A 26,858-nucleotide genomic window follows, 5' to 3' on the forward strand; every position below is an offset into this window, starting at 1 on the left:
GGCAGTGTCCTTCCGCCGCTCTAAGCGGTCCACGGTGGTTTTCCCCAATCACGAGGATCTGGACGCGCTCCTTGCCAAGGAGTGGCGTCACCCTGACCGGCGCCTTCATCTCACCAAGGCTTCTGATGTCCCTTATCCCTTCTCAGAGGATTCGGTCAATCTCTGGACGATTCCCCCTCTGGTGGATCCTCAGGTCGCTCGTCTGGCGAAAGCTACTACGCTTCCCCTGGCTGATGCGGCTTCCTTGTCGGATCCCGCTGATAAACGGGTCGACTCCTTGGCCAAGTCCGTTTTCATCGCAGCGGGCGCCGCCATCCGCCCTGCGTTTGCCGCCTCTTGGGTCGCCAAGGCATGCGCTATTTGGGCAAAGCAACTTCTCCGTGCCTTACCTGCTGACTCTGACCAGGGGGGCTTGGCAGTGCTTGCCTCCCAGATCTATCAGGCTTCCAAGTTTCTTTGTGACGCCTCTATGGAATCGGCTCGCCGCTCTGGGCGTGCGGCCGCCAACTCTGTGGCTATCCGCCGCACCATCTGGCTTCGTTCCTGGGCGGCGGACTCCGCCTCCAAGAAGGCTCTTATCTCTCTTCCCTTTCTCGGTGGAAAGCTTTTTGGGAAACGCTTGGAGGAGCTCATCTCCGAGGCCACTGGAGGTAAGAGTTCTCTTCTTCCTCAGAATCAGCCTCGCCGCCGTCGTTTCCCCGGGTCGTCCTCCCGGACGCAGTCCTTTCGGTCCTTTCGGGCCCCTCCTGCCCGATCTGACAAGAAGCCTTCCAGGCCTTCCTTTAAGTCCAGGCCCTCTTGGCACCCCAAGCCCGCTCGTCCCCAGTCCACTAAGCCTCCTTCCGCATGACTCGATCCCCGTCATGGTGGGAGGGCGCCTGCTCGTCTTTCGGGATGTTTGGCGGGCAAACGTAGAAGACGCTTGGGTTCTCGAGGTGGTCTCTTCTGGGTACAGAATCGAATTCACCGACCTTCCGCCCAGTCGTTTCTTCTTGACGTCCCCCCCCATGTCTCCCGCCCGAGCAGACAGGTTTTTTCAGGCCATTCATTCCCTGCGTGCTCTGGGGGTCATCGTTCCGGTTCCAGAGTCAGAACGTTTTCGGGGCTTCTACTCGAACCTATTCACCGTCCCCAAAAAGGACGGCTCACTCCGTCCTATCCTGGATCTAAAGGCGCTCAATCTCTTTGTCCGGGTCCGTCATTTCCGCATGGAGTCCCTCCGGTCCGTGATCGCCTCTCTGGAGTTGGGCGAGTTCCTGTCGTCTATCGACATTCAGGATGCCTATCTCCACGTTCCCATCGCCCTCTCCCACCAAAGGTTCCTTCGCTTCGCGGTGGGTTCTCTTCATTTCCAATTTGTAGCCCTTCCCTTCGGCCTGGCTTCCGCACCGAGGGTTTTCACCAAGGTGTTAGCTCCCCTCGTGGCTCTTCTTCGTGCCAGAGGGGTCGCCTTGGTGCCTTACCTGGACGACCTTCTGATTCGGGCCCCGTCTCCCGAGGACAATCTGTCCAGCCTGAGCATCACCCTCTCGGCTCTTGCTCAGTTCGGGTGGCTTGTCAACCACTCCAAGTCCTCCCTTATCCCACGCCAGAGGATGCTCTTTCTGGGCATGCTCTTCGACACTCGCCTCGGGCGGGTGTTCCTTCCCCCAGAGAAGGTTTCTTCTCTTCAGGCGGGGGTGCATCTTCTCCGCAGGCCGTCCTCTCTGACCATCAGGACGTGTATGCGCGTCCTGGGGAGGATGGTGGCCTCATTCGAAGCCATTCCTTATTCCCAATTCCACTCTCGGGACCTTCAGATGTTCATCTTATCCAGGTGGGACAAGTCCCCGGAGGGTCTCGATCGCCTTGTTCGTCTCCCCCCTCAGATTCGCCTGGATCTCTCCTGGTGGTTGCTTCCTCGGACGGTGTCCCTGGGCCAGTCCTTCCTCCCTCCCAGTTGGCGGGTGATCACGACCGATGCCAGCCTCTCGGGATGGGGAGCGGTGTTCGAGTCCCTCACGGTTCAGGGTCTGTGGTCTGTTCAGGAATCCTCCCTGCAGATCAACGTTCTCGAGCTCAGGGCAATTTTCTTAGCACTGTCGCACTGGACTTCTCGTCTGCGCGGCCTCCCGATCCAAATTCAAACGGACAATTCCACCGCCGTGGCTTATCTGAATCATCAGGGGGGCACCAGGAGCGTGATGGCCCTGCGAGAGGCCTCTCAGATCCTGCGATGGGCGGAGGACCACGTCCCCGTTCTCTCCGCCGTCCACATTCCCGGGGTCGACAATTGGGCGGCAGACTTTCTCAGTCGTCAGCTCGTCGACCCGGGCGAATGGTCTCTCCACCCGGAGGTGTTTCATCAACTGTGTCTCCGGTGGGGAGCTCCGGACGTGGATCTCTTCGCGTCTCGCCTGAATCACAGACTTCCGCGCTATGTTGCGCGGTCCAGGGATCCACAAGCTCTAGCGGTCGATGCCCTAGTTCTGCCTTGGTCTCAGTTCGACCTTCTGTATCTCTTTCCACCCATCCCTCTTCTGCCTCGAGTGCTCAAGCGTCTCAAGGCAGCCCGGGTGCCGGCGATTCTGGTGGCTCCGGATTGGCCCCGCAGGGCGTGGTACGCAGATCTCGTGTTCCTGCTCGCCGACGTTCCATGGCGTCTTCCCCTGCGCCGCGATCTCCTTTCGCAGGGCCCTCTGTTCCACCCGAATTTACCGCAGCTTCGTTTGACGGCGTGGCTGTTGAGACCGCGGTCCTGAAGGCCCGTGGTCTCTCGGACTCTGTCATTCAGACGATGCTTCGCGCTCGGAAGCCCCAGTCGGCCCGTATTTACTATCGGACCTGGAGGGCGTATTTTGCTTGGTGCGAGTCCGCACGTTTTCGTCCCCTCCTTTTTTCGGTCCCTAATATTCTGGCCTTTCCTCAGGCTGGTTTTGATAAGGGGCTTCGCCTGGCTTCTCTCAGGGGGCAGATTTCTGCCTTTTCGGTCCTTTTTCAACGTTCCGTGGCCGCGCGGGCTCAGGTTAAGACTTTTCTGCAGGGTGTCGCTCGCCGAGCCCCTCCTTTTCGCCTTCCGGTGGAGCCGTGGGACCTGAATCTTGTCCTCGATGCTCTTCAGTCCTCTCCTTTTGAGCCCTTGGCAGACATCTCTCTGTCGTTTGTGTCATTTAAGGTTGCCTTCCTTGTGGCTATCACCTCTATCCGTCGGGTTTCCGAACTGGCGGCGCTTTCCTGCCGGTCGCCTTTCCTGGTGTTCCATCAGGACAAGGTCGTTTTGCGTCCCGTTCCTTCCTTTCTCCCTAAGGTTGTCACCCCGTTTCACATCAATGAGGAGATTATCCTTCCTTCCTTCTGCCCTAATCCTTCTCACCCTCGGGAGAAGTCTCTCCATTGCCTGGATGTTGTTCGGGCCCTCCGCTGGTACCTTCGCCTCACGGAACCCTTCCGTCGTTCGGATTCTCTTTTCCTGGTTCCGGCGGGTCCTCGTAAAGGTTTGCCTGCCTCCAAGGCCACCATCTCTCGCTGGGTTCGGTCGGCTGTCAAGGAGGCCTACGCCGCGAAGGGCCGTGCTCCCCCTTCCAGGTTGACCGCTCATTCGACTAGGGCAGTCGGGGCTTCCTGGGCGGTGCGTCATCAGGCTTCGGCTGCCCAGCTTTGCCGGGCCGCCACCTGGGCGTCAGTTCACACTTTTCTAAATTTTACCACATTCATTCCCTGGCTTCTGCTGATGCCAGCCTGGGGCGTAAGGTTCTGCAGGCAGCGGTGCTTTAGGTTGCCGTCTTGGCATTCTTCTTCCCTCCCTCAGGGACTGCTTTGGGACGTCCCATGGTGCTGTGTCCCCCAATGCCACGCACGAGAAAAATGGATTTTTTGTACTCACCGTAAAATCCTTTTCTCGTAGTAGGCATTGGGGGACACAGATCCCACCCTTTCCTTGGAGCATTTATTCTTGTTCGTGGTTCCGGCGTTTGCTTGTGGTTGTCGGGTTCCCCAGTTCAAGACTTGTTGGCACTCCGTTTCTTTTTGGTTCAGGTGTGGCGTTCCTACTGCTTTTTGTACTGACTGAGTTATTCTGGCTCTAGCAGAGGGGTATAGCCCACCTGGGTGGAGCCAACACTTTTTTGTTTCTAGTGTCAGCCTCCTAGTGGCAGCTGGGCATATACCCATGGTGCTGTGTCCCCCAATGCCTACTACGAGAAAAGGATTTTACGGTGAGTACAAAAAATCCATTTTTTCCCATTTTTTTATTTTTTTATACAAAGTTGGCATTTGACCAAGATATGTATCTCACCCAGCATGGGTATATGTAAAATGACACCCCAAAACACATTCCCCAACTTCTCCTGAGTACGGCGATACCAGATGTGTGACACTTTTTTTGCAGCCTAAATGCGCAAAGCGGCCCAAATTCCTCTTAGGAGGGCATTTTTAGACATTTGGATCCCAGACTTCTTCTCACGCTTTAGGGCCCCTAAAATGCCAGGGCAGTATAAATACCCCACATGTGACCCCAGTTTGGAAAGAAGACACCCCAAGGTATTCAATGAGCGGCCTGGCGAGTTCATTGAAACTTTATTTATTTTTTTTGCTCAAGTTAGCGGAAATTGTTTTTGTTTTGTTTTTTGTATTTTCTAACAAAGTCCCTTTCCGCTAACTTGGGACAAAAATTTCAATCTTTCATGGACTCAATATGCCCCCTCACGGAATACCTTGGGGTGTCTTCTTTCCGAAATGGGGTCACATGTGGGGTATTTATACTGCCCTGGCATTTTAGGGGCCCTAAAGCGTGAGAAGAAGTCTGGAATATAAATGTCTAAAAAATTTTACGCATTTGGATTCCGTGAGGGGTATGGTGAGTTCATGTGAGATTTTATTTTTAATCCAAGTTAGTGGCATATGAGACTTTGTAAGAAAAAAAATATATAATTTCCGCTAACTTGGGCCAAATAAATGTCTGAATGGAGCCTTACAGGGGGTTGATCAATGACAGGGGGGTGATCAGGGAGTCTATATGGGGTAATCACCCCCCTGTAAGGCTCCATTCAGAAGTCCGTATGTGTTTTGCGGATCCGATCCATGTATCCGTGGATCCGTAAAAATCATACGGACGTCTGAATGGAGCCTTACAGGGGGGTGATCAATGACAGGGGTGTGATCAGGGAGTCTATATGGGGTGTTCAGGGGTTAATAAGTGACCGGGGGGGGGGGGGTGTGGTGTTTGGTGCTACTTATTACTGAGCTACCTGTGTCCTCTGGTGGTCGATCCAAGCAAAAGGGACCACCAGAGGACCAGGTAGCAGGTATATTAGACGCTGTTATCAAAACAGCGTCTAATATACCTGTTGGGGGTTAAAAAAATCAGATCTCCAGCCTGCCAGCGAACGATCGCCGCTGGCAGGCTGGAGATCCACTCGCTTACCTTCCGATCCTGTGAACGCGCGCGCCTGTGTGCGCGCGTTCACAGGAAATCTCACGAGATGAAGCGCGGATGCGTCCAGGAGGAATTAATCGACCGCCTCCAGGACGCATCCGTGCGTTAGGCGGTCCTGGAGCGGTTAACACCTTACCAGAGAACCCCTTTAACCACTTCAGCCCCGCTAGCTGAAACCCCCTTCATGACCAGAGCACTTTTTACACTTCGGCACTACACTACTTTCACCGTTTATCGCTCGGTCATGCAACTTACCACCCAAATGAATTTTACCTCCTTTTCTTCTCACTAATAGAGCTTTCATTTGGTGGTATTTTATTGCTGCTGACATTTTTACATTTTTTGTTATTAATCGAAATGTAACGATTTTTTTGCAAAAAAATGACATTTTTCACTTTCAGCTGTAAAATTTTGCAAAAAAAACGACATCCATATATAAATTTTTCGCTAAATTTATAGTTCTACATGTCTTTGATAAAAAAATAAAGTTTGGGCAAAAAAAAATGGTTTGGGTAAAAGTTATAGTGTTTACAAACTATGGTACAAAAATGTGAATTTCCGCTTTTTGAAGCAGCTCTGATTTTCTGAGCACCTGTCATGTTTCCTGAGGTTCTACAATGCCCAGACAGTATAAAACCCCCACAAATGACCCCATTTCGGAAAGTAGACACCCTAAGGTATTCGCTGATGGGCAAAGTGAGTTCATCAAACTTTTTATTTTTTGTCACAAGTTAGCGGAAAATGATGATGATTTTTTTATTTTTATTTTTTTCTTACAAAGTCTCATATTCCACTAACTTGCGACAAAAAATAAAAAATTCTAGGAACTCGCCATGCCCCTCACGGAATACCTTGGGGTGTCTTCTTTCCAAAATGGGGTCACTTGTGGGGTAGTTATACTGCCCTGGCAATTTAGGGGCCCAAATGTGTGAGAAGAACTTTGCAATCAAAATGTGTAAAAAATGACCGGTGAAATCCGAAAGGTGCACTTTGGAATATGTGCCCCTTTGCCCACCTTGGCTGCAAAAAAGTGTCACACATCTGGTATCGCCGTACTCAGGAGAAGTTGGGGAATGTGTTTTGGGGTGTCATTTTACATATACCCATGCTGGTGAGAGAAATATCTTGGCAAAAGACAACTTTTCCAATTTCTTTATACAAAGTTGGCATTTGACCAAGATATTTTTCTCACCCAGCATGGGTATATGTAAAATGACACCCCAAAACACATTCCCCAACTTCTCCTGAGTACGGCGATACCAGATGTGTGACACTTTTTTGCAGCCAAGGTGGGCAAAGGGGCACATATTCCAAAGTGCACCTTTCGGATTTCGCAGGCCATTTTTTACACATTTTGATTGCAAGGTACTTCTTACACATTTGGGCCCCTAAATTGCCAGGGCAGTATAACTACCCCACAAGTGACCCCATTTTGGAAAGAAGACACCCCAAGGTATTCCGTGAGGGGCACGGCGAGTTCCTAGAATTTTTTATTTTTTGTCGCAAGTTAGTGGAATATGAGACTTTGTAAGGAAAAAAGAAAAATCATCATTTTCTGCTAACTTGTGACAAAAAATAAAAAATTCTAGGAACTCGCCTTGCCCCTCACGGAATACCTTGGGGTGTCTTCTTTCCAAAATGGCGTCACTTGTGGCGTAGTTATACTGCCCTGGCAATTTAGGGGCCCAAATGTGTAAGAAGTACCTTGCAATCAAAATCTGTAAAAAATGGCCTGCGAAATCCGAAAGGTGCACTTTGGAATATGCGCCCCTTTGCCCACCTTGGCAGCAAAAAAGTGTGACACATCTGGTATCGCCGTACTCAGGAGAAGTTGGGGAATGTGTTTTGGGGTGTCATTTCACATATAACCATGCTGGGTGAGAGAAATATCTCGGCAAAAGACAACTTTTCCCATTTTTTTTATACAAAGTTGGCATTTGACCAAGATATTTTTCTCACCCAGCATGGGTATATGTAAAATGACACCCCAAAACACATTCCCCAACTTCTCCTGAGTACGGCGATACCAGATGTGTGACACTTTTGTGCAGCCTAGATGCGCAAAGGTGCCCAAATTCCTTTTAGGAGGGCATTTTTAGACATTTGGATCCCAGACTTCTTCTCACACTTTCGGGCCCCTAAAAAGCCAGGGCAGTATAAATACCCCACATTTGACCCCATTTTGGAAAGAAGACACCCCAAGGTATTCCGTGAGGGGCATGGTGAGTTCATAGAAATTTTTTTTTTTTTTGCATAAGTTAGCGGATATTGATTTTTTTTTTAGTTTTTTTTTCTCACAGTCTCACTTTCCGCTAACTTAGGACAAAAATTTCAATTTTTCATGGACTCAATATGCCCCTCACGGAAATACCTTGGGGTGTCTTCTTTCCGAAATGGGGTCACATGTGGGGTATTTATACTGCCCTGGCTTTTTAGGGGCCCTAAAGCGTGAGAAGATGTCTGGAATATAAATGTCTAAAAATGTTTACGCATTTGGATTCCGTGAGGGGTATGGTGAGTTCATGTGAGATTTTATTTTTTGACACAAGTTAGTGGAATATGAGACTTAGTAAGAAAAAACAAAAACAAACAAAAAATTTCCGCTAACTTGGGCCACAAAAATGTCTGAATGGAGCCTTACAGGGGGGTGATCAATGACAGGGGGGTGATCCGGGAGTCTATATGGGTGATCACCCCCCTGTCATTGATCACCCCCCCCTGTAAGGCTCCATTCAATGACAGGGGGGTGATCAATGACAGGGGGGTGATCACCCATATAGACTCCCGGATCACCCCCCTGTAAGGCTCCATTCAGACGTCCATATGATTTTTACGGATCCATGGATCGGATCCGCAAAACACATGCGGACGTCTGAATGGAGCCTTACAGGGGGGTGATCAATGACAGGGGGTGATCACCCATATAGACTCCCTGATCACCCCCCTGTCATTTATCATCCCCCTGTAAGGTTCCATTCAGACGTCCGTATGATTTTTACGGATCCATGGATCGGATCCGCAAAACACATGCGGATGTCTGAATGGAGCCTTACAGGGGGGTGATCAATGACAGGGGGGTGATCAGGGAGTGTATATGGGTGATCACCCGCCTGTCATTGATCACCCCCCCTGTAAGGCTCCATTCAGACGTCCGCATGTGTTTTGCGGATCCGATCCATGTATCCATGGATCCGTAAAAATCATACGGATGTCTGAATGGAGCCTTACAGGGGGGTGATCAATGACAGGGGGGTGATCACAGAGTTTATATGGGGTGATCAGGGGTTCATAAAGGGTTAATAAGTGACGGGGGGGGGGGGGGTGTAGTGTAGTGTGCGACTTTACTGACCTACCTGTGTCCTCTGGTGGTCGATCCTAACAAAAGGGACCACCAGAGGACCAGGTAGCAGGTATATTAGACGCTGTTATCAAAACAGCGTCTAATATACCTGTTAGGGGTTAAAAAAATCAGATCTCCAGCCTACCAGCGAGCGATCGCCGCTGGCAGGCTGGAGATCCACTCGCTTACCTTCCGTTCCTGTGAGCGCGCGCGCCTGTGTGCCTGCGTTCACAGGAAATCTCGCGAGATGACGCATATATGCGTGACTGTGCGCAGGGCTGCCGCCTCCGGACCGCACATCTGCGTTAGGCGGTCCGGAGGTGGTTAAAGGGTAACTGTCATGTTTTCATCAAAAAAATCCATTTTAGCATATGTTCCTGCTGCAGCAGCATTATACATAAAGCAATCTCTAGTTTCTTCACATACCACTGTTTTCTTTAGTTTTTCCCTTAGTTACGGCTGTTTTAACATTTACACTATGAGGACCTTCTCAAGATGGCTCCTTTGCCAGTTCTGAGGCCAAAACTGCTTTCCCTCACTTCACGAACACACTTGCTGTAGCCAGCAGCTCCCTGCCAGCCAATCAGATTGGATTACTGAGACACGTCTCCTAACTCTGAAGACTAATGCAGGCATGCTGTGTTGAGAGACCGCCCCTCCGTCTTCTGTTTATACTAAAAGGAAGACAGACCAGCCATAGCAATGGTCTTTTAAGGGAGCAGTGGAAAGGGACAGGACATTAATGAGAGCTGTTGTTATAAGGGAATTACAGATCTTTTGACAGACTAACGCAGGTATACATGCCTAGCTCTAATAAACTAGCAACAAAAAAAAAAGTCAACACTGCAGTTTCCTGCCCAGCCGAACAGGTTTCTAGGAGCATCAGCGTTGCCTAACCCTGGATTTATCCTTTGTGATTCAGGGTCACCCATGCCTTTAAACAGTCCGGTGGCAATGCCGAGCTTCCTGGCTACACCTGCCCAAGGTATGTTCTTATATATGTCTGTTACCATTTGATTCTTGTCATTTATGTTGGAGCGTGCTTAAAACTTATCTTTATTTCAGGTGTCTACCCACCAAATGTATCTACTCCAATGTATTCTGCTGCAACCCCAGCCCATCAGTCCGCTGCCCCTCTGTCGGGCGTAGCAGACGTTTTCTTTTCTGGAAAACACAACGGCATTTGCATCTATTTTACCCGCATTGTCAAGTGAGGCTCTAAATTTATTAAAGAGAAATGAAAAGTTCTGCGTTTATTTTCCTTCTGAATCCATCTTCTTGTTTTGCAGTAATATCTGGGATGGAAGCATGATTGTGGAAAGAAACTTCAAGATCGAAAACCGAGACGTCACAGCGGTAAGTCATTAGTAATCCGTATCTGCATTTGTTCATTCTTTGGAAACTTCTTGACAAGTTGAGAGGTGGTTTACCAAGCACTTCTCTGCGCCACTCAGATCTAGGGCATATTTATTAAGACCGGCATTGCCTACACCAGTCTTGGTCTTAAAGGCCTTTGGGATCAAATGCGCCAATTTTAAGAGGTTCGGGTTTTCCTGGGCTTTAATCTTGATTGCCTATCCTCAGAATAGGTAATGAATATCAGTTTGTGGGGGTCCAGCACCCAGCAACCGATCAGTTATTTTGGGCAGGTCCTGAAAACTACACAGTGGACGGAGCCTCCTGCATATTGCTATGTTAACTGTATAGTTCCCAGAGGCTGCCTGAAAATGCTGATCAATGGGGGTACTGGGTGTCGGCCCCCCACCAAGCTGATATTGATGACCTACACTGAGGATAGGCAATTAGTATCTAAGTACTGGAAGACCCCTTTAATAAATTTGGTGTATCTCCTGATCGTCCATGCTTGAGAAAATGAAATCTGTGCCAGCTATGACTTAGTGTAGACTTGAGCTACAATTTACACCAGTCTCTGACGTAAATCATAGTAAATCTGATGGGCAGTGACTGTCTCCGTTCATCTGCTGGGCTTCACCTGCTTTTCTTGCCACTTTTGAGAAGTGTGGACTTTGCCTTAAATTTGCTGAGTAATGAAGCTAATGAGTTACACAGCGTGGTTGTTTTACTCAGTTGCACAAAAGCCTTTTAGGCCTCTTTCCCACGAGCGATACGGATTGTCAGGGAAAAGCTGATGGTTTTGCATGCAAGTTCAATCAGTTTTGTCTGCGATTGCGTTGTGTGTGCGTGTTTTTTTTTTTTGTTTTTTTTTTGTTTTGTTTTTTGTAGTCCGGGTTGTATGCAAATTAAATGTGTTTTTCACATATCTCCGAGCAACCATCAGTGACAAGCGCATTGCATCTGTATGCCTTCTGTTTTTCACACAAGCCCCATTTACTTCTGTGGAACCAGAGCTGTGTGAAAAACGCACAATACAGAACATGCTGCAATATTATTTTTTATCTTTTTTTGTCCCTGAACGCCAAAATGATGCGAGAATAACGTAGTCTGCACAGACCCTTTGAAATGAATGGGTCGGGATGCAGTCCAAATGCTATGCGTTTGCAGATAATTCGCTCGTGTGAAAGGGGCCTTTCTCTCTCTTTACCAAAAACTCAAAATTGGCTAATTTAGTAAATCAAAAGCTAAAACAATTACTTGGTTTGGGTAGAAATGTTCCGTAATGGTCTGTCTGGCTGTTTTTACTTTATAAGGCTTCATGCATATTTGTTCCGTTTTTTTTTTTTTTTGTTTGTTTTTTGTGGATAGATTTCGGACCCATTCATTTCAATGGGTCCGCAAAAAATGCTGACTGCACACTAGGGCTGCAGTAAACGAATATTTTTGTAATCGAGTAGTCTATCGATTATATTTCTCGATTCATCGAGTAATCTAATAAGAAAAAGCTACTTAAAATAACGTACGTAATTAGGTATGTATAAAGTTATTGGTTTGAAGAGGTTAATCACCTTGGAGGTGCCTTCATTAACCCCTCTCTAAACCAATAACTTTATACATGCCAAGGTGGTGCTTGCAGCCTCCATTAACCACTCTCTCTCCATCTGCCTCCCCCCAGCCTCTGATCTGCTTGCCCCCAGCCTCTGATCTGCTTGCCCCCAGCCTCTGATCTGCTTGCCCCCAGCCTCTGATCTGCTTGCCCCCAGCCTCTGATCTGCTTGCCCCCAGCCTCTGATCTGCTTGCCCCCAGCCTCTGATCTGCTTGCCCCCAGCCTCTGATCTGCTTGCCCCCAGCCTCTGATCTGCTTGCCCCCAGCCTCTGATCTGCTTGCCCCCAGCCTCTGATCTGCTTGCCCCCAGCCTCTGATCTGCTTGCCCCCAGCCTCTGATCTGCTTGCCCCCAGCCTCTGATCTGCCTCCCCCAGCCTCTGATCTGCCTCCCCAGCCTCTGATCTGCCTCCCCCCAGCCTCTGATCTGCCTCCCCCCAGCCTCTGATCTGCCTCCCCCAGCCTCTGATCTGCCTCCCCCCAGCCTCTGATCTGCCTCCCCCCAGCCTCTGATCTGCCTCCCCCCAGCCTCTGATCTGCCTCCCCCCAGCCTCTGATCTGCCTCCCCCCAGCCTCTGATCTGCCTCCCCCCAGCCTCTGATCTGCCTCCCCCCAGCCTCTGATCTGCCTCCCCCAGCCTGATCTGCCTCCCCCAGCCTCTGATCTGCCTCCCCCCAGCCTCTGATCTGCCTCCCCCCAGCCTCTGATCTGCCTCCCCCCAGCCTCTGATCTGCCTCCCCCCAGCCTCTGATCTGCCTCCCCCCAGCCTCTGATCTGCCTCCCCCCAGCCTCTGATCTGCCTCCCCCCAGCCTCTGATCTGCCTCCCCCCAGCCTCTGATCTGCCTCCCCCCAGCCTCTGATCTGCCTCCCCCCAGCCTCTGATCTGCCTCCCCCCAGCCTCTGATCTGCCTCCCCCCAGCCTCTGATCTGCCTCCCCCCAGCCTCTGATCTGCCTCCCCCCAGCCTCTGATCTGCCTCCCCCCAGCCTCTGATCTGCCTCCCCCCAGCCTCTGATCTGCCTCCCCCCAGCCTCTGATCTGCCTCCCCCCAGCCCTCTGATCTGCCTCCCCCCAGCCTCTGATCTGCCTCCCCCCCTCCCCCCAGCCTCTGATTCTGCCTCCCCCCCCTCCCCCCCAGCCCTCTGATCTGCCTCCCCCCCTCCCCCCAGCCTCTGATCTGCCCTCCCCCCCCCTCCCCCCAGCCTCTGATCTGCCTCCCCCCTCCCCCCAGCCTCTGATCTGCCTCCCCCCCTCCCCCCAGCCTCTGATCTGCCTCCCCCCCCCTCCCCCCAGCCTCTGATCTGCCTCCCCCCCCCTCCCCCCAGCCTCTGATCTGCCTCCCCCCCTCCCCCCAGCCTCTGATCTGCCTCCCCCCCCTCCCCCCAGCCTCTGATCTGCCTCCCCCACCCTCCCCCAGCCTCTGATCTGCCTGCCCCCTCTGGTAACACAACCCCCCCCCCCCCAGTATTAATCATTGGTGGCAGTGGCCACAGGGTCCCCCTCCTCCCCCCCATCATTGGTGGCAGTGTCAGTTCCGATCGGAGCCCCAGCAGTGTAATGCTGGGGCTCCGATCGGTTACCATGGCAGCCAGGAGTCACGCTACTGAAGCCCTGGCTGCCATGGTATGTTAGTGAGCAGAGAGCAGCGCATTATACTCACGTGCGCTGTGGCCGCCGGTCGCTCCTTCTTCTGTCTGTGCGGCGGATTGCTAATGCTTACAGCATTAGCAATGCGCCGCACAGACCTATGAGAAGGAGCGACTGCCGGCCACAGCGCACGTGAGTATAATGCGCTGCTCTCTGCTCACTAACATACCATGGCAGCCAGGACTTCAGTAGCGTCCTGGCTGCCATGGTAACCGATCGGAGCCCCAGCATTACACTGCTGGGGCTCCGATCGGAACTGACACTGCCACCAATGATGGGGGGGGGGGGACCCTGTGGGATATGGCCGGCACATTCATTGGTGGCGCAGTGGCCACAGTCCCTCCTCTCTCCTCCTCCTCAGTCCCTCCCCTCCTCCTCCTCCTCAGTCCCTCCCCTCCTCCTCCTACTTGGTCTTCAGCGGCAGCCGCGCACAGTGGGGACGGAGAGACTCCCTCCTCCTCCTCAGCTGTGCCGGCCGGCTCAGTCCTGCCTCTCTGGCCTCCGGAGGACACGGAAGCGGTGAGTGAGACGCTTAATTTCACTCCCGCTCCGTGATCACATGATCTAAACGATTCCTCGATGCAGGGAAACTGCATCGATGAATTTTTTGACTCGATTTAATCGAGTTATTCGAATAATCGTTTCAGCCCTACTGCACACGGTGTGCTATCGGCATTTGTATGACCATTCCGTAGCCCCGCAAAAAAGATAGAACATGTCCGTTTTGCGGCCAAGCATAGGCATTGTTACAATGTATCCACCAAAAAAAAATGGATGCCGACACATACGCTCCTGTGCATGGAACATAAGAGAATAATGTCACTTTTTTTTACCTATGTGTGAAAATATCCCTGCCAGGGAGCATGCACATTAATAAAACTTCTCCATGCTATACGAAGACAATGAAATATATAAAGGGCCATTGATGTCTTAATATTCTGTGCTCTTCAGATTGACAGCAGCTTCTCCCCCCACGTCCTGCAGTCGGTTTTAGAGGAGCTGAAAGGGTTACTGGAATTTTTGGACAGAAACTCGCAGTTCGCTGCTGGCTCCATGGGAAATCCAAGGTAAGATGTAGTGGCCGAAGAAATGCTAGAATAATCGTGTGTAATAAAAACATGGTCCATGGTTGTAAAGGCTTTAAAGGGGATGTCTGGGAGCAGATCCCTCCCCTCGGACAACCCCTTTAAAGTGTTTCTGAGCTAGTTGTAGACCTTCAGTTCTTGCAGTCGTCTCCTTCTGTCAGTCGTCGGCCTTGCTCCCCTCAGGACTGAGCACGCGGCTTACAGCACCTCCAGACCCCAGTCCGTTTTCCGTGCCTGCTGGTCTAACTCCCTTTGCACATCTTTATAGAATAACTGGTTCAAGTCTAGTATATTTGGGGCCATCAGAATTAAAGGGGTTATCCAACCCCTAAAACAGAAGCGTGGGTCCCTCACAGAGGTTGCACTTATCTTGCTGCCCAGCACCCACGTCACTTCTGATGCCCGCATGGCCGCTGCTACATCTCTTCTTCGCATGGATAAAAATATCAGTCTTCGGGGTGGGGCAGCGGTCGGCAGCTAATGGCGCAAGCCTCCCTAGCTTCCTCTTTAAACACGGGGCCAGAACTTACAGTAATGATTGATGGGGTAGCGGGTATTATTTGTGTGGGGTTTTGTCTGAGCCTGTTCCTCAAAGTTCAGAGAAGATCCTTGGGGTATGTTATAATCTTACACTATCACTTCTCTGTGTGACTGGGGCTTCATGATAATTTTGGGTACCGAAAGATTGTGGATTACTGCAACCATCTCACTACCTCGATGTATTCTTATAGGGGAATACAGTCAGACAGTGACGTAAGAATCCTCAGTTTTTGCACTCTCTCCACCTTCTTCTAATGTGACAAAAAATGTAATTAACTTCTTAGCAGTTTTGGAACACCAGTCAATATCCATCAGCGTTTAGGCAGCATTGGACGCCATGAAATGGGAAGTTCTCAACAAGTCCAGCAAGAACTGCAGAGGAAGTACCACAGTAAGTCAAAATCCGTAAGCAATTACACCAGTAATTATCATTTGCACGTTAGCAGATGCTGAGTCAGTTGTTTGATGGGACCCTAACATCCTTATATGATATATATATATTTGTGTGAGGCGCTTACGGTAGTACAGTGAAGAACCCTAGGAAATCAGGGAATAAGCGTAGTCGGTTGTGGTGTGCCGAAACCGAGGATGAGGTAGGCCTGAGAAAGAAGAGGGCAAAAATGAAATAACCAGTTATTGTAGTCAAATATACATGAATAGCTCAACCCGACATGTTTTGGAAAGTATCTCTTAACTCTTGTGTTGGATTGGGAATGTATCGCGAGTAAGCGGATGACTTCCAGCGCCCCAATTCCCGATGACATGAGTAGGGGCGTTGGCACTGGAGGCCGTGGACGCGGCTCCAAAGCGAAAGGAGTGCCCTGAGTAGTTGGCTGCGTTGAGGCCCAGTTGTGTGAGGGGTGACCTGACATGGGTCATGAAGGTGGTGGTGGTGAGTACCGAACCATGTAGTGAAGTAGCGGTTGAGAGGGTAGAAACTTGTGACGTTGTCTGTAAGCATCCAGAACCCTGACTGGACACCCTCTGTTGTGCGTGGGGTGATATGAAATGTTGACGGGTAAGTGCTGACTACTCTTGGAGTGAGGTAAGGTCAGGACGTAATGATCCATGTGTCTTGCCAAGCGGGAGACAAGACGACAAGGTGTGGCTTGGGTCGTGTAGGTTGTAGTGAATTCCCCGGGCCTCAGGAACCGTAGAAGGCCAAGTAAATTTCTGTTTTGAGGATGGAGTTGGTATCTGCTTCAGAAGGCTTGGCGTCTAGTAATTCGGATAATGCCTTGAAAATATGATTGTTAACGGGTAGCCTCTGGGCTGGACGTGCGGGTTCCGCTTTCTGAATACCTCCGAGTATGGTTTTGATTTGGTGAGAGGCCACGCAACTGATGTTATTAGGGTGTAAGATTAGCATGTGGTGTAAAATGCCAGTGAGATAGAGTATGATGGCGTTGTATGACATTTGAGTTTAAGGTGGCAAAAAGAAGCAAACCCCAGAAGAGAAGACATGACAAAAGTGGGCGTGATGTTATGTTCCAGGAGGAATCTGACAACCTAGAAATTAAAAGTCAGAGAAAATGATAACGTGAGAGAGACTCTAATGGCGCAAGCCACGCGTGCGAGTCACCACAAGATAATTGCATTGCAAGCCACAGATGACCGAGCCATGCGAGCGGGTCTGAAGGCAGAAAAGACATGGAACCTGCTGGTTGTGGGACCACGCAGCCGGCCTCGACTGGCAGAGTTATGTGTGTGGAATTAAAATGGGGAAGCGATACGTGAGAGACTCTAATGGCGGAGCCATGCGTGCGAGACTCTAATGGCGGAGCCATATGTGTGAAAATTGACACGGAGAAGCCATGCGTGAGAGACTCTAATGGCGGAGCCATGTGTGTAAAATAATACGGAGAAGCCATGCGTGAGAGACTCTAATGGCGGAGCCATATGTGTGAAAATTGACACGGAGAAGCCATGCGTGAGAGACTCTAATGGCGGAGCCATGTGTGTAGATATAATACGGAGAAGCCATGCGTGAGAGACTCTAATGGCAGAGCCATGCGTGAGAGACTCTAATGGCGGGGTCGTGTGTGTGAAATTAATACGGAGAAGCCATGCGTGAGAGACTCTAATGGCGGAGCCATGCGTGAGAGACTCTAATGGCGGGGTCGTGTGTGTAGATATAATACGGAGAAGCCATGCGTGAGAGACTCTAATGGCGGAGCCATGCGTGAGAGACTCTAATGGCGGGGTCGTGTGTGTGAAATTAATACGGAGAAGCCATGCGTGAGAGACTCTAATGGCGGAGCCATGCGTGAGAGACTCTAATGGTGGGGTCATGTGTAAGAGATATATGCGGAGAAGCCATGCGTGAGACTCTAATGGCGGAGCCATATGTATAAACATTAATACGGAGAAGCCATGCGTGAGACTCTAATGGCGGAGCCATATGTATAAACATTAATACGGAGAAGCCATGCGTGAGAGACTAATGGCGGAGCCATCTGTGTAAAATAATATGGAGAAGCCATGCGTGAGAGACTCTAATGGCAGGGCCGTGCGTGAGAGATTCTACTGGTGAAGCCATATGTGTGACACCAAACGGAGAAACCATGCGTGAGACTAATGGCGGAGTCATATGTGTAAACTAACACGGCAAAGTGATGCGTGAGAGACTCTAATGGCGGAGTTATGTATGTAACACTGAAACGGAGAAGCCATGCGTGAGACTAATGCGGAGTCATGTGTGTGACACTAAAACGGAGAAACCATACGTGAGAAACTCTAATGGCGGAGTCATATGTGAGAGACTCTAATGGCGGAGTTATTGTGTGAAACCAAAACGGTGAAGTGATGCGAGAGAGTCTCTAATGGCGGAGTTATGTGTGTGAAAGTAACCGGCGAAGTAACGCGTGAGAGACTCTAATGGCGGAGTTATGAGTGTGACCTAAAACGACGAAGTAATGCATGAGAGTCTATAATGGCGGAGAAATGTGTGTAAAACTAAAACGGCGAAGTAATGCGTGAGAGTCTGTAATGGCGGAGAAATGTGTGTGAAACTAAAACGGCGAAGTAATGCGTGAGAGTCTGTAATGGCGGAGAAATGTGTGTGAAACTAAACGGCGAAGTAATGCGTGAGAGTCTGTAATGGCGGAGAAATGTGTGTGAAACTAAAACGGCGAAGTAATGCGTGAGAGTCTGTAATGGCGGAGAAATGTGTGTGAAACTAACCGGCGAAGTAATGCGTGAGGGACTCTAATGGCGGAGTTATGTGTGAAACACTGAAACGGAGAAGCCATGTGTGAGAGACTCTAATGGCGGAGTTGTATGTGAAACACTGAAATGGAGAAAGCCATGCGTGAGAGACTCAAATAGCGGAGTCGTATGTATACAACTGAACCGGAGATACCATGCGTGAGAGACTAATGGTGGAGTCGTGGGTGCGTGCTAAACCGGAGAAGACACGCGTGGGAGACCAAATGGCGGAGTGCTGTGAGTGAAACTAACGGAGAAGCCATGCGTGGGCGACTAATGGCAGAATAAAAATATATATTTATATATTTTTTTTTTTATTTTTTTTGTGGCCATGGACTATATTGCGGGATTCCCTTTCTTTTATCTGTTTATTTGTTTACTTTGGACCATGGGGCACGCGGGTGATGTGGCGGGTTTGTGTTGGGCGATCGTGCTGCCTAATTGAGTGTGGGGTAGGAAGCTGACCGCCTGCTCCGGGCTCTGCCGGCAGCTGGTAGAGACGGACAACCCTGGATGCCAGCGGTCCCCCGTGCTTAGCCGCGGCCGCTTTTTTTTTTTTTTTTTTTTTTTTTTTTTTTTTTTTTTCTTTCCCATGGGGGGTTTCACAGAGATATTAATGTAGCAATGAAACCGGGGGTATTCTTGATTTTAATTTAAAAAAAAATGTATTATTATTTTTTTTACATATGGCGGGTTTATTATTATTTTATTTTTATTTTTTTTCCATTATATGGCGTTTCTTTTTTTTTTTTTTTTTACATGGCGGTTTTTTTATTTTTATTTTTTACATATGGCGGTTTTTTATTTTTCCTGGCTTTTTTTTTTTTTTTATTGTTTCCATATGGCGGGATTTATTTATTATTCTTGTGATGATTAACTTGCGCCCCCCCCTGAATGCGCTGGCTGATGGAGGGGAGCGGTAGCTGGATCTGTGGTGCTGGTGCAGGGGTGTGCACGCGGCACCCCTCGGCTCCCCACCCTTGCACACACGCAGCGCCCCCGCCGCGCATGCGCAAACCGGCAGGAGGACGGAGGCGCGGGGAAGAGGGGGACCGCGGCACTGGTGTTGTCTTGTGGAGGGGAAGCGTGTGGAGCGGCCGGGTTGCGGCGAGCATCTGGTGAAAATGAGAGGGCGGGCGTGCCGCTGAGCTGGGCGAGGGGTGTGAGGGGAAGGAATGTGTGGGATGATTGGTGAGGAGGGGAACGGCGTTGGTGGCTGCCATGGGAACCTGGTACACGTGTTTGGCAACGCTAGGAGTGGGGATGCGGTCAGGAATCCGTAGGTGGTCAGACCGGGGCCGAGCAGAACTGTGGTGGAACCCCCCACAACCAGCCGTACTAGCGGGCGGCCGCCGGGCTGCTGCGCACGCGCCGACGCCGCCGCGCATGCGCAGAACCACCGGCCGCGCGTGCGCAGACCAGGTACTGGGACGCGGGTGGCCGCCATCAACAGCGCGGCAGGAGAAGCGGCGGGGCGGGCCGGTGCAGCGGTGGGGAGAACGAGGAAGTCTGCAGCAGCAGCGCTGACTTTGGAGGGGGGTGTGTGTGGTGCGGCCGGTACGAGCAAACCATGTGGCGGGTGTGTGAGTGCGGGCATGCCGCTGACCTGAACCGGGGGTTGGGGGGGGGGGGGAGGGCACGTGTGTAAGAGGTTGCCGTGGAGATGGAGGGAAACTGAAAAGGTGGCAGCCACGGGAATGATAACCCGTGCTGGCTGGTGACTTGGAGTAGGGCTGCGGCGCAGTCGTGTTTTTGCATGACCCCAAAAATGACAGACATGAAAAATGGCCAGTGGTTTGTGAGCGACAAATAGCGTGACATGAGTGAACGAATGGTGAATTGACTTGAGCTAGTACAGGGGGCAACCGTGAGGCCCCGTGCTGTACCGCAGACATGAAATGATAGTGACTTGTAACGAGAATTTGTGACATGAGTGCAAAGTTTGGTGAAATGAAATGAGCCGGTACAGGGGGCAACCGTGAGGCCCCAGCTGTACCGTATGGATGATTCATAGTATACCGGGCAAAAACGTGACCCACAGTGAACCGAGTGACGCAAAACTTCCAAGACTCAGCAACTCGCAGGTAACTCTCCAGTAACTCCACACGCGACTTCCTCCCTCAAAGCTCAGACCTCGGATGGTGCAGGAGCCAGGTAAAGGGGGTGCCCTAAATAGGCTGGAGGCGGACCTCAGCCCCTCCCACAAATCCAGGCAAACTGCCTTCACACATATATATATATATATATATATATATATATATATATATATATATATATATATATATATATATATATATATATATATGTATATATATATGTGTGTGATGGCTAACACTACAACTCCCAAGATGCACTCTTGCTTGGCTGTTCTCAGAACTCCACAGAAATTAATAGAGCCTGCTGGGAGTTGTAGTTTCACCACAGCTGAAGTGCCGGAGGTTAGCCCTCACGGCTATATATGCTCCACGTAATGCAGCATGCAGGGCAGCCGCTTTTTGACTGTAACCAAGTCGTCTTTCTGTATTTCAGCTGAAGCCCAGCTCATGGAGAAGACATCTCTTCAAGGGATCCACATCTTGGTCAGAAAGACATGTCAAGCCTTAGCGCTGTGGAAGCTGCTCTGTGAGCACCAGTTTCACCACATCGTGTCTGATCTGCAGAAGGTTGGTTCTTCTTTCTTAGAACGTAGGTTCATCTTTTACACAAGATCAGCTAAATATACAGGACAGGTTATGAGGTTTTCTGTGTAGCTGCTGCTGTGTCCAAGGTGAACAAGATTTTTGAGACTGTTGGGGCTCTTTCACACGGTCTCTGCACATGCATCATCTTTGCGTTTAGGAAATGTTGCAGCACGTTTTATATTTGCATTTTTCACACAGCTCTGGCTCCATAGTAGCTAGTGGTAAGACACCAGGATTGTAAGAGATAATGCGTGCTTTCATGTCGGATGGACTGTCCAACCACGGTCCAAATAATTAAATTGGAGAACGAAATAAATTGAAAAGAGAGCAGTGACAAGGCAACTGCTTTGTCTGATGACCTGGCCATATAACTGCCTAGTGCTTATCGGACGCTGAGGATACTCATTGGCTGAGACCACAAGCAACTGCCCATGGAAGTGGGTTATGCTTCCATCAGATGTATATCAGAATTGCCTACGCTCGTCAGACCTTTCACTGCCTGACTAGCGACAGAGCTGTGTAAGTTTGCAAGATAATGCGTCTAGCAATAGTGCAATCCCACCATCAGCTGAAAGATTCAAGGACCCGCCTGGTAATGACTGATTCAGCATTTACAGGTAGTGCTAATATTCAACGGAAGGGAGCGATTGAGGAGGTAATGCAGGTGTCTTGAGCACCGATGAAATACATATCATCATCACAAATACTCCATCTTTGAAGGAGGTAATGTACTGATTAGACTTGTCCTGTACAGTACCCCACCCCGTTAAAGAGGACCTTTCACCGATTATTACAATGTGAACTAAGTATACAGACATGGAGAGCGGTGCCCGCGGCTCACTGCAATTACTATTATCCCTGGGCGCCGCTCCGTTCTCCCGCTATTCCCTCCGGTATCTTCGGTCACTAAGTTATAGTAGGCGGAGATTTCAGTCACTAAGTTATGGTAGGCGGAGTCTGCCCTTGTTCTGCTCTAGCGCTGGCCAATCGCAGCGCAGAGCTCACAGCCTGGGAGGTTATTTTCTCCCAGGCTGTGAGCTCTGCGCTGCGATTGGCCAGCGCTACAGAAGAACAAGGGCAAACTCCGCCTACCATAACTTTGTGAGCGAAGATACCGGAAGGCATAACGGGAGAACGGAGAGGTGCCCAGGGATAATAGTAAGTGCAGTGAGATCCCCGGGCGCCGCTCTACATGTCTGTATACTTAGTTCACATTGTCATAATCTGTGAAAGGTCCTCTTTAAATCCCAAATATCCGGCTTGTTTAAGGGGAATGCGTTGCCTGGTGCGCCTCAGTACTGGATAGGCTGTAAAGATATGGGGCTAGTGGTAACACAGCTACTCCGCCTGTTGAGGGGGATAATGCAAATAACTGGTTAATGTCAGACTGGGTAGGCTTCTAGATAAAGCAACTAGGCAAGGGCAACCACTCCATTTAATACTGGAGGTAATTAAAATTCAAAACTGTGCAGACATACGATATGGATAGAGTGCCTGAAATGACTAAGGCATATCTTCCCGCGAAAAGTTGAAGGAGACCAGCGTCGGTAGGAGAAAATAACTGTGCCAGGACTAGCCTGGAAGCTAGGAGTTAGGTACTGAGGCCTCCGGGCCCCTCTCCACACTCCAGCGTAGATCTCCGACACCTGAAGAAGGAAAACTGAGGGGAATCCAGCTCGATTGTCCCAGTGAGGAGAATGCTGTGGGAAGATACAAGCTTGGATGAAAGGCCAGTTCAGCTGGAGGGGGGTGGTGGAGCAAACTGCAGTCCCCTGAAGAAAGCAGAGCCGCACTGCACAACACTGGTCGCGACCACCTCAAGGGAACCCCCGGGGCAATGGAAGCAGAATTTTCACCCAAATCCCGATATTCTCACCTAGTGTTCATCCTCTTCAGCTCCCCTGGACACAAGCAGGGTCACCCCTTTAAGTTGCAGGCACACGAGGTGGTAGCAGGCTGCAGTGGGGCGGAGAAATTGTGAACCAAGTGACCACATGGCTGATGGGCGACAGGTGAGTTAGGCTGTCCTGTCCACTTTTTGGGGGAGGATAGAATGGCGGAGAAAACTGATACCGCTTGTCCTCCCTACATGGGATACAGAGAGGCAATGCGAACCCTGTTTCGTCTTAAAAGAAAAAAGCTATAAAAAATAACAAAAAGGGGAAGAAGGGTCCTGCACAGCAGAGAGGTCTGTCTACTGCAGACACTAAGCAAAAACTGATCAGCTGAGTATCTGCACGAGAGTCCATTTTACTTTAGACTTGGGTATATGGCCACGTTAACTCTCTTTGCAGCAGATTTGCAACGTTCTTTTCATTATGTGAAGTTGTTATCCCGTATTCACACTTGTGCATTCTTTTGCTTGCATTACCAGGAGCTGCAGGAGCAGCTGAAAATGACTACCTTTAAAGATTTAGTGACCCGAGACAAGGAGTTGACTGGAGCCCTGGTCGCATCATTGATCAATCATTATATCCGTGATAACGCGTCAGTGGATGGAATCAGTTCTCGCCTGCAAGAAGTCTGCCCGCTCTTCTACAGCCCTAATGACGCCATATGCTCAAAGGTGCAAATTGTTCCTGAGCTACACCACTCCAAAAAAAAAATTATTCATAAAAATGTGGTTGCCCAATTGTATACTTTAAGTTTAAGCTGAATTCACCAGATCGCTAACATTCTTCTTTTATATTTTAGGCCAATGAGCTGCTGCAGCGGTCCCGCCAGGCACAAAGCAAATTCGATAAAGAGTTAATGCTCAGAGAGTCTCTGCGGGAGTACCAGAAAATAAGCCAGCAAGTTGATCTGGCTAATGTTTGTGGACAGTACAGACAAGGTATAGCCTTCACCGACTGCTGGGGGGGGGGTTGTCCTGTTTCCAGGCCCTTAGGAATTGTATTAGTGCTCAATCTTTGTAATGCACTCTTCATGGCATTGCCTTCCCTTGAGGATCTCACTTTGTGTATAATGTTTTTATTTCTTCAGTGCGGTTTTACGAGGGTGTAGTAGAATTGTGTTTGACTGCTGCCGAGAAGAAGGATCCTAAAGGCCTGGGACTGCACTTTCACAAGAATGGCGAGCCAGAAGAGGACACTGCAGGCTTACAGGCATTTCAGGAGAGGTATGTCACTTGCATCATTAAGGGATCTTTCACATGAGCCGATGCCATGCAGGTAATCCGCTGCGTGAAAGAGCCAAGCCCCGCTCCGGACAGCAGATTGATAATGCTCCGTTCCTCTCTGTGATCTTTTTACTACAAAATCACAGTGAGATAAAGTTGTCACTGTGATTTTGTAGTAAAAAGATCACAGAGAGGCAAAGAGCATTATCAATCATGTTAATGCTCCGTGTCTCTGATGTCCGGAACGGGGCTTGGTTCTCTTTTTTACGCAGCGGATTACCCGCACAGCATCAGCTCGTGTGAAAGAGCCCTAAATATTCATTTTACCTGTGGAGAATCCAATACTCGCCTGCACTAGGTCTACCTTCCTCTTTACACTGGAACGGGTCATGTACACTGATACAGCTAATGACTAGCCTCAGGGATGACGTGTTCCCAAGTGGCATGTGTCATATTGGAGGAACCTCTGATTTCTGCTGTTTAACCCTTTGAATGCCTCAATAAGAACTGATTGCCACATTTAGGGCTCATGAACGCGTGCACCTTGTGCACGTGCTGCGCACCGCAAATAGCTGTCTGCTTTCTGCAGGATTCAGTCCGCACCACCGCTGATGGATGGCAGGTTGGTCATAACCATGGATACGAGCAGTGTATAATGTCATGAAAAAATGATTCAAGACAGCAAAGGAAGCAATATGGACAATCACAATACATTATTAAGCGCCTCTGCATGACAACCCCCTGTAAATATAAGCCCCAAGACATAAGATAGATGTATAAACCTATTTGGTATCATCACATCCATACCTACCTGTAAAGTAAATTTATAGCATCATTGATGATCAGTGTACGGTCTAATAAGTAATAGTAAAAGCTGCGACAGAATAATTTTTCTTTTGCAAATGGAAAAATTAAGCAAAAAAATGGCACCTACATAAAGTACAACTCGTCGTGCAAAAAACAAAGCCTCATACAGCTTTGTGGAAAAAGTAAGAATAAAATCACTGCTTGAATGCAAATGGAAAAATTCAAGTGTGCCAGTGCTCAAGGTGTTAATGATATATGATTATAATTTTTTTTGTTCTTTTGACAGGTTAAACTGCTACAAATGTATCACGGATACTCTTCAAGAGCTGGTCAACCAAAGCAAAGCGGCCCCTCAGTCTCCAAGTGTGCCCAAGAAGCCCGGTCCTCCCATGTTGTCCTCTGACCCCAACATGCTTAGTAATGAAGAAGCCGGACTTCACGTATGTCGATAGTTTCCATGACATATCCCATTATATTGAGCCCGTAAAAAAAAGAAAATAAGAAATCAATCTCCAGGAGGGCCTGTTGTAGAGGTGCACACTACCATGCAGTGTGTACTACTGTCCAGGGCTTTTTAAAGACCATTTTGTTTGTGCCATGTATGTAGCTGATCGCACCTTTGGAAAGGAGCCACTGTATTTGGCACTGCCTAATTGTGCATTCACAGTGGCAGATATGACGGCTCCTTTACAGTGGCAACACTAGTTCCTTACTTGAAACAAGCAGCAACTTTTCTATCTGTGCACCCACTACTTTTTTTGCAAAAAAAAAAAATCACTCCACTTCACTACCTGCTGATTTCTTTTTCCATTTCTTTCCCCACACTGTGCATTTGGTAACCCAAGACACTTCCTGCTGCCCTTGTATTAACTAGCACTGCCAATCCCAGAGCTAGACAAGCAAGAAATGTCCTGGACTACCAATGCACAGTGTGTATCTGGTAGTCCGGGAAGCGATGTGGCCATCTTGGATAGATCTGCAGCTGAAAATATAAAAACAATGGCACCATGTGTTCTGTTCGTTTCCCAGTTAATGTATTTTTGTTTTGCTTTTTCTTGAACCAGAGGTTCAGTTTAGGTAAGACCCATGTACAGTTAGTGGTTATATAATTTTATTCCCTAGTTTGAACAGATGCTGAAACTGGCTCAGCGTTCTTCTGATGAACTCTTCAATATAGCGTTGTTCAACTGGCTCATACAAGCGGATCTCACGGACAAGCTGCTAGAGGTGAGGAGATGATACTAGACACAATGTATGCTCCTAGAAATACCCCATACTGTTTACCGTCTCATAACCAGAATCTCCTATATTCCCAGCTAAACTCTCCTTTTCTGGAGCCTCACCTTGTGCGCATGTCTAAGATTGATCAGAACAAAGTGCGTAGCATGGATTTACTGTGGAGATACTATGAGAAGAACAGGAATTTCAGCTGTGCTGCTAAAGTGGTGGCTGAGCTGGCAGACATGGACAGGTAGGGGGGACATCTCCGTTCCATATGTTTAAAAGGAAGCTCTGCTTTTTAGTCATTACATGTGGAAAGTGCAAAACCAGCAATTATCCAATGTATAGGAGCATCTGGAATTGCTCCTTTCACAACTAAGGAGCAGAATAAAACATAATAAATATATATATATATATATATATACCGGCGTATAAGACTACTTTTGAACCCTAGAAAATATTTTCTAGAGTGGGGGTCGTCTTATACGCCGGGTATGGCGGGCGCTGCAGTGCCGGGACTAGGGCTGAAACGATTCTTCGAATAAATTGAGTCAAAGAAATCCTCGATGCAGTTTCCCTGCATCAAGGAATCGTTTACATCACGTGATCACAGAGCGGGAGTGAAATTAAGCGTCTCACTCACCGCTTCCGTGTCCTCCGGAGTTCAAAGAGATGGCACCGCCCTACAGGCAGGACTTTGCGTAATGCGCAGTTGCGCACATACGTCGTCAGCACGCTGGCTAACGATGTGTCTGTGACATCACATAAGGTCCCAGTGCATCCTGGGATGAAGACGGTCTCCATGTGTCTGCGGCGGCGCCCTCCTCACTAGTGCCAG

General features: G+C 49.3%; 1 protein-coding gene across 1 annotated transcript in view; it reads left to right on the top strand.

The window, feature by feature from the left end:
- NUP155 (nucleoporin 155) overlaps positions 1–26,858 on the top strand; it is a 45,104-nt gene that overhangs the window by 7,757 nt on the left and 10,489 nt on the right. Inside the window, exons 2-15 of the mRNA XM_044295610.1 lie at positions 6–650; positions 1,087–2,706; positions 9,676–9,738; positions 9,819–9,963; positions 10,043–10,109; positions 14,313–14,428; positions 15,271–15,377; positions 20,723–20,856; positions 23,249–23,440; positions 23,569–23,707; positions 23,857–23,992; positions 25,086–25,239; positions 25,922–26,026; positions 26,116–26,270. Of these exons, the coding sequence (XP_044151545.1) occupies positions 6–650; positions 1,087–2,706; positions 9,676–9,738; positions 9,819–9,963; positions 10,043–10,109; positions 14,313–14,428; positions 15,271–15,377; positions 20,723–20,856; positions 23,249–23,440; positions 23,569–23,707; positions 23,857–23,992; positions 25,086–25,239; positions 25,922–26,026; positions 26,116–26,270 (3,778 nt within the window). The remainder of the gene's footprint in view (positions 1–5; positions 651–1,086; positions 2,707–9,675; positions 9,739–9,818; positions 9,964–10,042; positions 10,110–14,312; positions 14,429–15,270; positions 15,378–20,722; positions 20,857–23,248; positions 23,441–23,568; positions 23,708–23,856; positions 23,993–25,085; positions 25,240–25,921; positions 26,027–26,115; positions 26,271–26,858) is intronic.

This window comes from Bufo gargarizans, chromosome 5 (genome assembly GCF_014858855.1).
Source record: "Bufo gargarizans isolate SCDJY-AF-19 chromosome 5, ASM1485885v1, whole genome shotgun sequence".
NCBI lineage: Eukaryota > Metazoa > Chordata > Amphibia > Anura > Bufonidae > Bufo > Bufo gargarizans.